Genomic DNA, 17,094 nt, shown 5'->3' on the forward strand with positions numbered 1-17,094 from the left:
GCTCAGCTGCTCCTCGAAAACTCTATACAGGGTTGCTCTGGGTCAGAATCAACTCTATGGCACTTAGCAACAACAACAACAATTAGTTATGGGCAGGAGAAAGATGAGGCTTTCTGCTCCTGTAAAGATTTATAGCCTCAGAAACCGTTTACAGGGTTGCTATGAGTCAGAACCAACTCCACAGCACACAACTGCCACCACCACTAATTAGTCCTGGGAGTCCTGGTGTGGTACTGTGAGATAAAGCACTGGACGGCAAGGTCGGTGGTTCAAATTCACCAGCTACTCCTTGGAAACCCTATCCAGTGCCAACTCGATGGCACTCAACAACAGTATAATTAGTCCTAGTATGTCGATATTACATACATGGCTTCTTTCATTGTCTTCTTTGAGGTCTGATTTTCATACCTCCGAACTGAAATTGTGTTTTACAGCTTCAGCGAGCCGTCCAGGAGCACCCAGTGGTTCTGCTGCCTAGCCACCGCAGTTACGTCGACTTTCTGATGTTGTCCTTTCTTTTATTCAGCTATGATTTGCCTGTGCCAGTCATAGCAGCAGGCATGGGTGAGTGCTGCTTTCTGTCTGTGTCTGTCATAAACAATCAAACTGTTCACTCTAATGATTTGACCAGTGCCAGTAGTGGTATAGGATAAGCACTGGACAAGTAACCACAAGGTCCATGGTTCAAACCCACCAGCCACTTCTTGGAAATCCTACACTGGATTACTATGAGTCGGAAGCAATTCAACGGTCTTTAACAGCAACAGGGTATTTGAAGAAGTATTGTTTCCTCTTTTCTTCCAAGGCCAGGGCTTAATAGTTTGGAGTATGTCCTTCCTTTTTATTTTACTATGGTAAAACTCTGGTAGTGTAGTGGTTACAAGTCAGGCTGCTAACTTCAGGGTCAGCTAGTTCAAAACTACCAGCGGTTCCGCAGGAGGAAGGTGAGGCTTTCTGCTCCCATAAAGACTTCCAATTTTGGAAACCCTGTACAGATCAATATGAGCCGGAACTGATTCCACAGCACACCACCACCACCACCAAAATAAATATACACACATAGGGTTTTTGGTTTTGGTGTGCAAAAATGAGCCCCTGTTTACCTAATGGATTATTTCCCTATTGCTTAAAAAAATGTTGCTAGAGTATTAATGGCTATCTATCCAGATCAATAAATAGATACATTGTTTTTAATGGCTTTAAAATATTCGGCCACCGTTCTTCTTTGTCACTTGGTTATACTGTAATGGCTTGTGTTTAGCTGTGTTACTGGAAGCTATGCCTTAAGTATTTTAGGCATACCAGCAGGGTCACTCATGGTGGCCAAGTTTCAGCGGAGCTTCCAGCCTAAGACAGACTAGGAAGAAGGAGAAGCAGACCACTTCTGCATGGTCAGCCACTGGAAAAACCGTATGAATAACAACAGTAGAACATTGTCTGATATACTGCAGGAAGATGGGCCCCTCAGGTGGAAGGCACGCAAAACAAGACTCGGAAAGAACTGCCTCCTCAAAGTAGACTTCACTGATGTAGATGCAGCAAAGCTTTCAGGAACTTCATTGGCTGGTGGGACACACTCAAAATGTGAAGAAACAGTTAGGAACATCCATTAATGATCAGAATGTGAAAGGTACAAAGTGTGAATCCAAGAAATTTGGAAGTGGTCAAAAATGAACTTGAACACATAAAGATTGATTCCCTCAGCATTAGTGAGCTGAAATGGACTGGTATTAGCTATTGTGAATCAGACAATCTTGATTTATTATGTGAATGGCATCACATTTGTCATCAAACTGAGCAGTTCAAGATGTCTTGAAGTTACAGTGCTGTCTGTGCTAGGATGATCCCCATATACCTATAAGAAAACCACTATTAATTCAAATTTACCACCAAACACTAACACCAGTGATGATGAAATTGAAGAATTCTGCCAACTTCTGCAGTCTGAAATTGGTGAAACTTGCATTGATAATTACTGGTGATTGCAGTACACAAATTGAAAACAAAGAAGAAGGATTGATAATTGGAAAATATGGTCTCGCTGATAGAAACAAATCTGGAGATTGCTTGTTAGAATTTTGCAAGATCAATGACTTACTCATTGCAAATGCCTTTTATCAACAACATATGTGGCTACTGTCCATGTGGACTTCAATAGATGGACTACATAGCAATCAAATTGACAACATCTGGGGGAAGAGATGATGGAGAAGCTTAATACCATCAGCCAAAACAAAGCCAGGGACCGACTATGGAAACAACCATCAGTCGCTCAAATACAACATGTAGTTGAAGCTCAAGAAAATTAGACCCATGAGAGCCAAAATATGACCTTGAGAATATTCCACCTGAATTTATAGACCATCTTCACAGATATGATGCAGTAGACACTAACAAACAAAGACTAGAGGAGTTGTGGAATGACATCAAGAACATCATACATGAAGAAAGCAGAGGTCATTAAAAAGGCAGGAAAGAAAGAAAAGACCAAGATGGATATCAGAAGGGCCTCTGAAACTTGCTCTTGAACGTAGAGAAAGAAAGCAGCTGTAAGAAATGATGAAGTCAAAGCCCTGAACAGAAAATTTCAAAGAGTAACTCAAGAAGACAGAATAAAGTATTATAATGAAATATGTAAAGATCTGGAGTTTAGAAATCAAAAGTGAAGAACATGCTCAGCATTTCTTAGCCTGAACAACTGAAGATAAGGTTCAAACTTTGGGTTGTGTTACTGATGGCTTCTATGGGCAAAATATTAAATGACACAATAACAACCCTCAGAAGAAAGGAAGGAATACAGAGTTATTGTACCAAAAAGAATTGGTTGGTATTTAGCCATTTTAGTAAGTACCATATGATCAAGAATTGATGATATTGAATGAAGAAGTCCAAGCTGCACTGAATGTATTGGCAGAAACAAGGCTCCAAGAATTGATGGAATATCAATTGAAATATTTCAACAAACTGTTGCAGTCCTGGAGAATCTCACTAATCTATGCCAAGAATTTTGGAATACAACTACCTGGCAACCAAATGGAAGAGATCCAAAGAAAGGTGACCCAAGGGAATGTGGAAATAATCAAACAATATCACTAATATCACATGCAAATAAAATTTTGCTGAAGATAATTCAAAATGGTTGATGTTTTGGCCCCAGTGGACTCTCTTACTGAGCTGAACAGTGTTTACATTGTTTAGCAGTACATGGAGGCAGACTGAGCTGAAATGCTGTAGCAGGGTTTACTGAAGGAACGTGCCATGTTTTTCCTGTATTAGCTGCTACTTAGGATCAAGTATATTCACTCTGCAAGCATGCTGCGCAGAGATCTCAAGTCAGGTCATCTTTTCATTAATACTGAAGACTTGGTACTGAAGACAGGTGGCTTTGGTCCTGTGCGGATCATGGGTTCCCATCATTCCTCTGAGGGTCATTTTTCTAAAGGATTGGTTACCAAATGGTTCGGATCACCACGTCTTTTACTTTAGCCTATTATACTAAAGCCTTTGGCATGTGTCCAATAGGCTGCATCTTCGTTGAAATGATGACTGGTAAAACTCTCTGGATAGGTACACATGAACAGATGCAACTGATTTTAGAATCTATTCCTGTTGTCCATGAAGAAGATCGTCATGAACTTCTCAGCATAAATATAGTTTACATTAGAAACGACTTGTTTGAGCCACACAAACCTTTAATTCAGCTGCTTCTAGGAATTAATCGAGAAGCACTAGGTCCTGGGACAGATTTTGGCATTTGGCTCATGAATCATTTGACAGAAGAAGCACTCTCCCATCTGTACCTGAGCATATTTACTTCCAACAACCAGCCAATTTCACGTCACCGCTTTCGTGTGAAGATGAAGTTGATGATATTTTGCTTGTGGATGAAACTCATAGTTGCATTGATCACTGGGAAAGGTACCATGACTGTCAGTTTTCAGAGCATGACTGGCTTGTACATAACAACTTTGACATTGATGAAGTTTACCTTGATCCAAGAGCTCTGCCTGATGTCACTGATGAAGGAGAAGCACAAGTCAATCCTCGAAAATGTTTGGATGGAGATTGTGAAAAGTACCCAGGGGAATCCTGCGTTTGCTACCAGTTACTCTACTGAACCTTCTTGGCAGTACCCAGATCATCATGAAAACAAATAACTGTGACATGGAGTGTAGCCATACTTAACTACAACACGAGGTCATCATCATATTTAGATAGCTTAGTTTGGAGAGAGAGTGACATCAGCCATTACTAATGGTTACCAAATTTATCATACGTCTTTCCAATTGGAAAGAACAAAGAAAAGAAAAATCAGTAACATGACCCCATGGGAGAGATGTTTTCCTCTCCCTTGAAAGGCAACTCAAATGTGGAAGGAATGGCGTAGCACTAGGGAGGAAGCATCAAGGCAACTGGCTGAAAAAGCAAGGGAAAAGAATCAGGGATTTGACTCTGATTCCTTTAGTGCAGGCACTATCCAACTTGGAGTCCTGGTATGGCACTGTGGGATAAGCACTGCACCGCAAGGTCAGCAGTTCAAACTCACTAGCCACTCCTCGGAAACCCTATACAGGATCACACAAGTTGGACCAAACTCAATGGCACTTAACAAGAGCAACAATAATCCAACTTAGTTTGCAGCATAAGCCTGACAATGTTGTTGATAAATTAAATGATTTTAATAGCTTGGTATCCCAACTAGAATTGAAAAGTTTGATGTCAAAATCAGTAAGCCGAGGCAAACAAACAAACAAAAAGGAATGGCAGATTTAGCACATTTAGAAACCTTGGTGTGGTGCTGTATGTTAATTTGCTGGACTGCAACGTCAGTGTGAACTGCAAGGTTGGCATTTCAAGCTCACCAGCTGCTCCTCGGAAACCCTGTACAGGGTCGCTGTGGGTCAGAGCTGACTCGATAGCACTTAACAACAACAACAACAACCAGTCATCTTGGAACGGGCAGTTTGTGAGTAGAGGAGAGCACTGCTTTTTCATACACGAGTTTTGCTGTGAGGTCAGGAAGGATGAACATGTCGAGAAGGAAAACCCTTAACCACTTACCTGGGCAAGTTCTTTAGCAGGAAAGAAGCCACTGAAATACTGGAAACTGAGCCAGCAGAGGATGGCAAGTTTGGAGAGAGAGGGAATAAGGAAGGACTTCTGAACCAGTTGCCTGGATCCATGGGCATCCCACACTTTCACGGTCCAGGTGTATGGACTGTCGTCAGCCAGTACAGAGCATATTAATGCCTTCTCTAGGAAACCTTCCCCTCAAGTTCCTCATGGCCCACAGGCAGCATTCGGAAACATGTGACCTAAAACACCCAGCAAATATTTCTGGAGTCTTCATGGAATGTGTTTTGTCCTTTTTATTATTACACTAGTGTTTTCAACCATTTTCTAGTTGAACCAGATGGTATCATTTTAGTAAAGATTCCTTTAGTTCTTAGTTTTTAAAATCCAGACTTATTTTCTACATGTGAGGTAGTCCCCCATTCTAGCTGGCATGTGTTCACACAAAAAATAAAGAATAGAGCAAAATAACGCAGAAGGAGACTAAAGAAATGAACTAAGACAAATGACATCATCCTCCCATAGAACAGTCTTCTGTTTTACAGGAAACAAAGCAAAAAATATGACCTTGAAAGTTTTTCATACTGTTCACATATCTTAATACACACGATACCAGAAGCAACTGAAAATGAATACTGAATTTGGTACACATGTGTTTCTGCCTCAAGGAAACCAAAGTGTGTGGCAAAGCGTATACCACCCATAGTACTTCACAATATGCACGTCTGTTTAGCAGGTGTTTACTGTAGTGAACTGTTCTTAATAAAACCCCCCCACTGTTTATAAATATTCTAGTATACATTCCTAATAGTAAAGTGCTAATACATCACTTTTATTTTAGCAGATCAGCATATTTTCTGTATTTAATTATAGAAAGTTAATTTACTCTTTGAAATTTATTTACAAATACACTTTTTCTACTTGGTTTGCTGAATGCGTGCCAGCTTATTGTAAGGCTGTTCATGTCCTTACTTCACGTGAGTGTTCATTGTAAATAAGCTGCGTGCTGTGTAGCGGAAGTGTATTCATTCTAGAGGTGCTTGACCTCTCTACAAAGGAGAGTAGGGATTGCTTTTTTATAAAACGCTCCTAGACGACTTAATTGTGTTTATTTAAAAAACAAACCGTAATGTTAGACTTATGTGCATGGAAGTAATTAAGGTACATCATTATTGTAGTTTGAAAGTTGTACATAAGACAGTTTGTTTTTACTGTATATTCCCCAGCCCAAGGCAAGCATGAATAAAATTAGGTTAAATGTGAACAGAAACAGCAACCACACAAATGGAGCAGTACATCAATAGGAATTAGCTTCCGGAAATGCAAAGCAGACTCAGAAAAGCACTGGAACTAGCAATATCGTTTCTGATATCAGATGGGTCTTCACTGAAAGCAGGGACTGTGCAAAAGGCAATTAAATGTGTGGATCATAACAGACAATGGATAACACTTTGAAAAATTGGTACTCCAGAACACTTCATTGTGCTCTTGAGGAATGTGTACACAGACAGACCAAGAGGCATTCGTTGGAACGAAGGGATACTGAGTGGTTTAAAATCAGGAAAGGTGTGCATCAGGTTGTATCCTGTCACCATATGTATTCAGTCTGCGTGCTGAATGAGTAATCTTTAGAAGCTGGATGATGTAAAGAAGAATGTGGCATCAAGGTTTGGAGGAAGACTCAGTAACAACCTGAGAAATGCAGATGACATAACTTTGTTTACTAGATTCAAAGGGGACTTGGAATAATTACTCATGAAAATCAAAGATCAGTATGGATTGCATCTCAGTGAAAAAAAAAACATGGAAATCCTCATAACTACACTAATAAATAACATAAAAAATGATTGACGTTTTCACAGACTTCATTTTAGTTGGATCCGCAATCAAAACTCATGGAAGCACCAGTCAAGAAATCAAATCATGTCTTGCATTAGACAGATCTGCTGCAAAAGACCTCTTTAAAGTCTTAAAGAGAAAAGATGTCAATATGAGGACTAAGGTGCACCTAACACAATCCATGATTATTTTCAATTGCCCCATATGCATGTGAAAGTTGGACAGTGAATAAGAAAAACTAAAAAAATCAATGCATTTGAATTATGATGTTGGTGAAGAATATTGAAAGTACCCTGGACTTCGAGAAATCTGTGTTGGAAGAAGTACAGCCAGAATGCTGTTTAGAAATAAGGATGGTGAGACGTCATCTCTCGTACTTTGGGCATGTTGTAAGGAGGGACAAGTCCCTGGAGAAAGGGACAAGTCCCTGGAGAAAGGCCCTCATGCTTGGTAAGTGGAGGACCAGTGAGCTGGATTGCCACAGTGGCCGCAATGGTGGGTCCAAATACAGCAACACTTGTGCAGATGGTGATACACCGGGAAGTGTTGTGTTCAGTTGTGCATATGGCCGCTGGGAGTCAGAATCAGCTCAACAGAATCTAGAACCTAACTGCTCAGCATTGTGACTATATGATAATTTAGTAGTTGTGCTTCTAAAAAAATGCTGCACTATTTATATATTTCTCTTAACTTTTTATTGTGAATTGAATGAAGTCCTACAGACAAGATCATCAGTTTTGCATTCAACATACAGATTTGGCTTCATTTCAATGACTGCAAACCCCTCCATGCAACAGTTGTCATGTACAAATACCCTCTTTGAATTTCTTGTAGATTTGTGGAATACATAAGGGTGGGATATATATATATATACACACACACATATATACACACACACACACATATATATGTTGTTGTTAAGTGCTGTCGAGTCGGTTCCAACCCATAGCGAACCTTATACGGGGTTTCTGAGGCTGTAAATCTTTACGGGAGCAGAAAGCCTCATCTTTCTCCCACGGAGCAGCTGGTAGTTTCGAACTGGTGACCTTGTGGTTCACAGCCCAATTTGTAACCACTACACTACCAGAGCTCCTTATATATATATAAAAAGAGCAAGGTTGACAGAGAATGATGAAAATAGGTGAAAAGACAGGGACATATGCAAGGGCTAAAGGGGATAGAGGTAAATAACGATATATCTCCAACCTTGGAACCAGTATTCTCTGTGTAGAAACCTAGACAGAGACAGAGGTTGAATGGGTATGGGAGGAATAGTGGTATATATAAATCTCCCTTCTTGTATATTGTCCTCCCAGTTAACCCCCTAGCCAGTGAATTATTCTCCCTTCCCTCCCATTCCCAGTAATCATCAGAGACTGTTTCTTTTAGTATGAAAACTTTTCCATGAGTTTTTATAATAGTTTCATATATTTGTCCTTTTGTGATTGGCTTATTTTACTCAGCATAATATCCTCCAGGTTCATCCATGTTATGAGGTGTTTTGCAAATTCATGGTTATTGGTCAACATTGCATAGTATTCCGTTGTATGTATGTACCAACGTTTGCTATTGTAAATAGTGCTGCAGTGAACATTGGTGTGCATATATCTACTCATGTCCTGGCTTGTATTTCTTGTGGCTATAAACCAAGTACAGGGATTTCTAGATCACAAGTTATTTCTGTTTCCTACTTTTTGAGGAAGTGCCATACCATTTTCCACAGTGTTTGAACCAGTCAACAGTCACGCCAGCAATGTAGAAGTGTCCCAGTTTCTCCACACCCTTGCCAGCATTTGTTGTTTTCTGTTTTCTTGAACTTTGCTACTAACCTGGTGTGAGCTGATACCTTGTTGTTGATTTGCATCTCTCTACTGGCTTTGTCTCTCATACTTCGGACATTTTGTCAGGAGGAACCAGTCGCTGGAGAAGGATATCATGTTTGGTAAGGTGGACGGTCAGAGAAAAAGAGGAAGACCCCCAATGAGATGGATTGGCCAAGTGCCAGCATCGATGGACTCAAGCGTGGCAACTGTAGTGAGGTTGGCCCAGGATTGGGCACTGTTTTGTTTTGCTGTGCATAAGGTCACTATGAGTTGGTACCGACTCGATGGCACCTAACAACAACAACTGGCTAATGGGAAGGAGCTCTGATAGCATAGTGATTACGAGTTGGGCTGCAGTTCGAAACTACCAGCTGTTCTGTGGAAGAAAGATGAGGCTTTCTGTTCCCGTAATGATTTACAGCCTTGGAAATCCTGTACAGGGTCGCTATGAGTCGGAACCAACTCCACGGCACACCACCACCACCACCATTGGCTAATGGGAGTCGTGGTGTGGTGCTGTGGGCTAATGCACTGGACTGCAAAGTCACTTTGAATTGCAAGGTTGGCAGTTCAAGCTTAGCAGCTAGCTGCTCCTCGGAAACCCTATACAGAGTCGCTATGAATCAGAACCAACTAAGGCACTTAACAACAACAATGGCTAATGTATAACACTGTGGGTTAATAGTGCTGGACTGCAAAATTGGTTTGTATCGGCAGTTCAAGTTCAACCACTCCTCGGAAACAGTATACAGGGTTGTATGGGTCTTAACTGACTCGATGGCACTTAACATCAACAACAGTGGCTAATGATTATGAACATTTCTTCATGTTTGTTGACTACCTGGATGTCTTCCTTGGTGAAGTGTTTGTTCATACCTGTGCACATTTTTAATTGGGTTGTTTGTCTTTTTCTTGTAGAGGTGCTGTAGTTTTCTATAAATTTTAGAGATTAGTCCCTTTTCTGGTATGTCATGCCATATATATTTAAATAACTTATTTAATTTTGTTGTTGACAATATGTACAACAAAATGCGCACCAATTCAAGTTTCAACAGTTATAATTCAGTGACACTGACTGTATTCTGCAAGTTGTACAGCTCTTCCCACCCTCCTTTTCTGAGTTATCCCTCCCCTGTTCATATAAACTCACTGCCCCTTAAGGTTATATAATCTTTCAAATTGCTATTGCCAATTTGATCCCGTGTAGCTATATTGTAAAAAAAAAACACATTTCTAAAGGTTGGCTCATTAAACAAAAGTATTGCTGGGTTTTAGAAAGACTAAGTGGATAGTTTTCCTTAAGGTATCTCAGGGCAGTAGTTTTTGTGGTTCGCCCAGCCTCCATGGCTCAAAAAATCTGTAGTCCCAGAGAATTTGAAATTCTGTTCTGTAGTCCACGCCCCTCCCCCTTTTCTTCAGGGTTCATCTATAGATGCTTTGAGCAAAATGATCCGTAATTGTAACCGGGTTCCATCCATTCTTCTGGTCTCATGGCAAAGGAGGCAGTTGTTCGTGAAGGCGGTTAGCTACACATCCATATCCTCCTCCTACTTCTGACTTTCCTTCTTTGTTGCTCCAGGTGAATAGAGACTCGTGTCTTGGATTGCTGTTTGCAAGCTTCTAAGACCCAAGCATTCCACAAGGAACTAGTGTGGAGAATAGAAGCACTAAATGTGTTATTAGGCCATTTAACTGGGATGTCCCTTGAAACCATGACCCTAAGCCTCCAAACCAGGGAAACAAATCCAGTGAAGTGTTTGGTTGTCCATAAGTAACCCCAGCAGTATGTTTTTATATTGGTACTTTTCTTTTTGTAGTAAAATTCCTAAATGTGACGTTGCTAAGGCAAATGAATTACTTCCCTTGCGAAGTAGCCTGGAAAGTTGAAATGTACACCTTTCTTAGTAAATACAGTAAACAGTAAGGTCCAAATTGCCAAAGACTTTAGCTCTGAAACATTTTCATCTGTGTAGACATGTGAGGAAGTTAGTGAAAATTAGGACTAGTGAAAAGAATGCTTTATAGCTCATGGTAGAACTCGTCTGCTCATTCAGATTTCTACTGTATTTAATCTGTTTGGTTTAAAGGAGATATTTTTACCTGATGACAGAAAGAGGAAAACTGATGGCCTGACTCAACAGAGCATGAAGCGTCTAAGATTACTCGCTCAGCACACAGACTGACTAATGAAATTGGCATCCTGTCATTGTCAAGGTTATCGTGTTCCCTGCTGTTGACTCTTGTCTCTGGCCAGTCGGGCTGACAGTGCATTGGTGCACAGGATGGTACCAGGGAGCCTCTCGGCAACCACTGACCCACAGAGTCCTTTCTTTTCCCTAATTCTTTTAGAAGTTACTCCTTGTGGATTTTAATCAGAAAGTATTATTACCTTAGGCATACCTCACAACCATGAAATCTTGCTTTATAGTGTTTGAGTTTGAATCTTTATGGAAAAATTCAAGATCTATAAATAAATATTAGCCCCTCCTTTCTTTTTTAGACTTCCTGGGAATGAAAATGGTTGGTGAACTGCTACGAATGTCTGGTGCCTTTTTCATGCGGCGCACCTTTGGTGGCAATAAACTCTACTGGGCTGTATTCTCTGAATATGTAAAAACTATGTTACGGGTAAATGCAAATCATTACCAAGAATTTTCAAGCTATTTTATTTGCACTGATGTTTGCTTTGACATTTTATTTTAACTATTTAACTTCTGATTGAGCTGCTTAGTTATTTTTTTCTCCCTTCACGGAATGTTCATCACCTCAGTAATCTCCTTAATCTGGGTGGCTCTTTTGTTTAAATTGCACTGTGAGTGGTGTTTGTTCAGAGGGCTGTGGAGGGGTGGAGGAGATTGGGAAATGGAATCAAAAGAAGCATTTATCATTTTGAGAGTAGGCAATGGGTTTTGTGTTCTGTTTTTTGTTTGTGTTTTCTCTTTAAAGAATGGTTATGCTCCTGTTGAATTTTTCCTCGAAGGGACAAGAAGCCGCTCTGCCAAGACATTGACTCCTAAATTTGGTAGGTCACTTACAGATCAGAGTCTAGCATTTTGATTAGAAAACACTTTTTGAAACCTTTGAACATACTCTCATTGTAACTGCTAAATAGAACTTGACACTTTGAGGCAGGCTATGCTTTTCTTTAAAACTGTTTCTTGAATAACTGGTCCGTCTGGTTGAAGTACTGTTTATGGGTTTGTATGTTACTGCATCCTTCCTATGGTACTCCTATCTGTGTGCCCCTTGTGTGCTCTGCTCTTCAATGTGTATAATGAAGCATTCCCCCCTTTGTTTACAGGTCTTCTGAATATTGTGATGGAACCATTTTTCAAAAGAGAAGTTTTTGATACCTACCTTGTTCCAATTAGCATCAGTTACGATAAGATATTGGAAGAAACTCTTTACGTATATGAGCTTCTAGGAGTTCCTAAGCCTAAAGAATCGACAACTGTACGTAAAGGAGAGCCAGGTCTGATGTCATGTGCATTTTGAGACTATTTTACCTTACTTGCTAATTCCTAAATGTACTCCTTTTTTTGTTCTTTTCCTCTGTTGTGCTACTGTCAGGGATTGTTGAAAGCCAGGAAGATTCTCTCTGAAAATTTTGGAAATATCCATGTGTACTTTGGAGACCCTGTATCTCTTCGATCTCTGGCAGCTGGGAAAATGGACCGGAGTCCATATAACTTGGTTCCAAGGTACAAGGCTCTGTGTTCTGTTTGTTTATGATTATAGAAGCATATATAACATTTATCAATAAAACTGTGTTTTTATGAACTCAGAGAAAAATAAGGATTAAAATCTTAAGTTTGAATTGTGATACCTGAGTTGATTATTTCTAAGGTTGAAACTTGGTTTATTTGAAGTCACGCAGCATATTATTTTGGAAGCTGTATTATTTTATTTTCTCAGTGGAAATCCTCAATTAAAGAAGAATTATGTTTGCCCAAAAAAGGATTGTTGTTGTTGTTGTCAGGTGCCATCGAGTCAGAACCGACTCATAGCGACACCATGCACAGCAGAACGAAACAATGTCCGATCCTGGGCCAACTCACTACCACCGCCACACTGTATATATTAAATGTGCAAAGTCAAACAGTGCTCATTCTCAGGGAACCAGCTCCCTACTAACTTAAAAGTCGTAAAATTCATTTTAAACCATTGTCTCTATAAGCCTTGTTGTTAAGTGCCATCAAATTGGTTCCGACTTACAGCGACCCTGTATAGGGTTTCCAAAGAGTTGCTGGTGAGTTTGAACTCTTGACCTTGTGGTTCAGATTCCAATGCTGACCATACAGCACCATACCAGGAGGCCTAGGCATTGATCAACTAGCCCCAGGATGTACTTGGTATTATCTTTGATCATGAAAAGTACTGAATTAGAATAATGAGTAATAAAAATAATGAATAAGAGTAAGTCCCTGTTCCCAAGAAGTTGAGAGTTTTATGGGCAAGTAAATGTATTAGGAAGTTCTGGGGTGGTGCTATAGGATAATGTGCTGAACCTCAAGGTCAGTTTGAACTGCAAGGTCAGCATTCAAATTCACCAGCTGCTCCTCAGAAACTCTGTACGGAGTCGCTATGAGTCAAAACCAACTCGACGACACTTGGCAATAACAAATGGATCATGTTCTTTCAGCGTGCAGGCTGTAGATGCACATTTGTTCTCATAATGTAGAGAAATAGTCATTGGGAGTAAATGAGCCAGAGCCTGTTACAGGCCTGTCCAGGCCTCACAGGACTACAGCATCATTCAGAAGTTGAGTGTAGCTCTCAGTTCCCTAGCAGCCGCGGTGTCTCGATAGCAGTTTTAATAGTCATCTCGGAAGTAGGTGTTTGCTTTTAGTTATCATAGGTTTCCTCTTTGGAGTTCTCAAACTGAGCTGTCCAGTTCCTACCTAGTATAGGGCTCTCATCCTGGCTGAAGCTTTCACATTAAGCTACCTTGTCATCTGGCTAATTTTAGGTCAAGTACATAGTCCTGCTCCAATCAGCTCTCTGCAGGTTCCCAGTATCTCTGATGGAAGGTTTCAGGGTCCATGTGCAAAGAAGTTTGTGGGTGTGGAGTGTGGGAACACTTGGCAGGTGCTCTTACACTTTCCAGAAGACAACCATCTAACAGTCAGGCTTTATCAGTAGGACCCATCAGTACTGTGAATCCATGGACTATTGAACATAACAGATTACATAATGACCGTGGATGTTGGTAACCAGAAGACGCGCACATGAAAGGCACATAGAATACTTAGGGCTCTTCTTGTGCTTGTGAAGTGCTGTCGACTTGGTTCTGACTCACAGCAGCTCTGTGTACGGTTTCCAAGGAGCAGCTGCTGAGTTTGAACCGCACACTCAACAGCTGCTGCCCCTTGGATAAAGCAATCCAGTGCTTTATCCTACAGAGCCACACCAGGACCCCCGGTTAGGGTTAGCAGTTGTCCCTGCGTGCATTCATCTGTGTGGGATTTTGTCATGTGCACTTTATGTGTTGCAGACATAAACAGTTTAAGATAAAGTGGTTACTGACAGAAACAATCATCAACAAAGATGATTGGTGGAGGGGGTGGCTGACAGGGTTAGTAACTCTCTTGTCATTTATTATTATTATTATTTTTTTAATCACGTCTCAAGAGCGTACCCTGGAGAAGGATGGACTGTTTACACTGTAGGAAATCATGTGACGTGAGAGCGGCTGGGCTATCTTCTCCTGCTCCCCACTCCAGTCACAGTTTTCTAGGTAGCAGAGCTAACTTACTGTTTTGTATTCTTTCTTTTAGATATATACCTCAGAAACAGTCGGAGAATATGCATGCCTTTGTCACTGAAGTTGCCTACAAAATGCAGCTTCTGCAAATTGAAAACATGGTTCTGAGCCCATGGGCCCTAACAGTTGCTGTTTTGCTCCAGAATCTGCCATCCATGAACTTTGATGCATTGGTTGCAAAGACCTTGTGGCTGAAAGGTTTAACACAGGCATTTGGAGGATTTCTCACCTGGCCTGGTATATATGTGTGATACACGTAATGGATACTTGTTTTTTTATGTTTCATAATTTAGAAAAGTTGTCATTTAGACACGCAAAAACAATATCAGATTTTGAGCAAAGCATTGCTGAGAAAGAGAAAGAAAACCTAATCAGTCTCTTTTTGTCACTATAGGACATTGCACATGACTGTGTTGATAATTTGGGGATAACTTATTATGTGACCTTTGCCCCTACTGGATTTCACATAGCTCGAGGATTGGAATATCATCCCTTGTGTCTAATAGAACTGAGACTAAATACATGAATCATCTGCGTTACGCATGTTCTTCCCTCCACTCCTGCCTCTCTTTATGTACTCGTATGTTTGCAACTTTGAAAAGATTTGCTTCACTGGATTGTAAAGAGCTCTGGTAGTGTAGTGGTTGCAAGTCAGGCTGCTAATCTCACGGTCAGTAGTTTGAAACCACCAGCAGTTCCGCGAGAGAAAGATGAGGCTTTCTGCTCCTGTAAAGATTTACAGCTTTGGAACCTCTATACAGGGTTGTCATGAGTCGGAACCGAGCCCACAGCACACCACCACCCCTACCAAGGATTAAAAGGCTGGTCCTGCAGAACTTTATACAGTTCTCTGATAATAACTACTTGGTGAAAAGATCCGTGAATACTGTGCTGGGAGTCTGGGATGTAGATAACAATGTGGTTGTTACGTGCTGTCAGGTCAGTGCACAGTGGCCCTATCTGTGTGCAGCAGAACAAACAGCTCAGAGCTGCGTAGTCCTCTCGGTCACTGCTATGCTTGAGCCCATTGCTGCAGACACTGTCAGTCCAGCCCACTGGGGGTCGTTTGGTCCCTCCTGATAACCTGTCAAGAGTATATGAGAGAAAGTCTCACCATCTTTGTTTCTAAGGAGCATTCTGGCCGTACTCCTTCCAACATAGATTTGTTCATTCTGCAGGCAGTCCTTCAGACAGCGTATAGCCAATATTCATCACACACCATGAGTGAAAGGTAGCAGGTGTTCTTCAGTCTCCCTGATTCATTGTTCAGCTGTCACGTACATAGGATATGATTGAAAAAACCATGACTTAGATCAGGTGCACCTTAGTACTCACAGTGACAGCTTTGCTTTTTTAACACTTGAAAGAGATCTTTTGTAGCAAATTTACCCAGTGCTCTATACCCTTTTGATTTATTGACTGCTGCTTCCATGAACATTGATCAAAGTCAAATGAAACCGTTAACAACTTCAATCTTTTAACCATCATGTTGCTTATTGGTCTAGTGAGGACTTTTGTTTTCTTTATGTTGAGATGTAATTCATATTGAACTTCATCAGTAAGTATTTCAAGTCCTATACACTTTCAGCAAACATGGTGTGACGTCTACATATCGCAGGTTGTTAGTGAATCTTCCTCCAGTCCTGATGCCATGTTCTTCTTCATATAGCCCAGCTTCTCAGATTATTGCTCAGCATACAGATTGAAGAAGTATGGTGAAAGCATAGAACCCTGACTTTACCGTTCCTGCTTATAGACCACACAGTGTCCCTTGCTCTGTTTTAATGACCGCGTCTTGCTCTATGTAGAGAACACCACGAAGTGTTTTGGTATTTCCAGTCTTCACAATGGTATCCTTAATTTATTATGATGCACACAGTTGAATGTCTTTACATAGTTAATAAAACACAAGTAAACATCTTGCTGGTATTCTCTGCTTTCAGCCAAGATCTATCTGACATCAGTGATATCCCTTATTCTATGTCCTTGTCTGAATCTGGATTGAATCTCCAGTATTTCCTGCTTGATGTAGTGCTGCAAGTGTTTTTAAATGATCTGTAGCAAGATTTTTGTTAACTGCTCTTCTATAATTTCTATATTCTGTTAGATCAGTGTTCTTTGGAATGGGCACAAATATGGATCAGTCAGTTGACCAGGTAGACATCTTCCAAATTTGAATTTCTAGATGAGTGAGTGCTTTCTTAGCATTGTATCTGCTTGTTGAAATATCTTAATTAGTAATTAATTGCTCTCAATTCCTGGAACTTTATCACCGGTGTCTTCATAGCAACCTGGACTTCTTTCTTCATCTGTTCTTTCGCATATGCTACCTTCTGAAATGGTTGAACATCAACCAGTGTTTGGTACAGTGACTATATATTTTTTCCATCTTCTTTTGATGTTTCCTGTGTCATTCAGTATCGCCCAGAGAATCCTTCAGTATCGTAACTTGTAATTTTTTCTTCAGTTGTTTCAGCTCAAGAAATACTGAGCATGTTCTTCCCTTTTGGTTTACAAACTCCAGGTGTTTGCACATTTCATTAAGTCCTTATTTTGCCATTTCCAACCATCCTTCGAAATTTTCTGTTTGCCCCT

At 40.5% G+C, this 17,094-nt stretch overlaps 1 protein-coding gene and 1 pseudogene across 2 annotated transcripts in view; both read left to right on the forward strand.

Annotated features, from left to right (window-relative positions):
* The window catches only part of GNPAT (glyceronephosphate O-acyltransferase), a 58,078-nt gene that overhangs the window by 21,439 nt on the left and 19,545 nt on the right, over nucleotides 1-17,094 (forward strand). For both annotated transcript variants that reach the window (XM_006874162.1, XM_006874163.1), the window contains 6 exons: nucleotides 435-564; nucleotides 11,236-11,363; nucleotides 11,682-11,757; nucleotides 12,037-12,188; nucleotides 12,306-12,436; nucleotides 14,513-14,736. In XM_006874162.1, coding sequence (XP_006874224.1) covers nucleotides 435-564; nucleotides 11,236-11,363; nucleotides 11,682-11,757; nucleotides 12,037-12,188; nucleotides 12,306-12,436; nucleotides 14,513-14,736 — 841 coding nt within the window. The remainder of the gene's footprint in view (nucleotides 1-434; nucleotides 565-11,235; nucleotides 11,364-11,681; nucleotides 11,758-12,036; nucleotides 12,189-12,305; nucleotides 12,437-14,512; nucleotides 14,737-17,094) is intronic.
* Nucleotides 3,136-5,247, forward strand: LOC102824424 (annotated as a pseudogene).

The sequence above is a fragment of the Chrysochloris asiatica genome, unplaced genomic scaffold (assembly GCF_000296735.1).
Source record: "Chrysochloris asiatica unplaced genomic scaffold, ChrAsi1.0 scaffold00265, whole genome shotgun sequence".
Lineage (NCBI taxonomy): Eukaryota > Metazoa > Chordata > Mammalia > Afrosoricida > Chrysochloridae > Chrysochloris > Chrysochloris asiatica.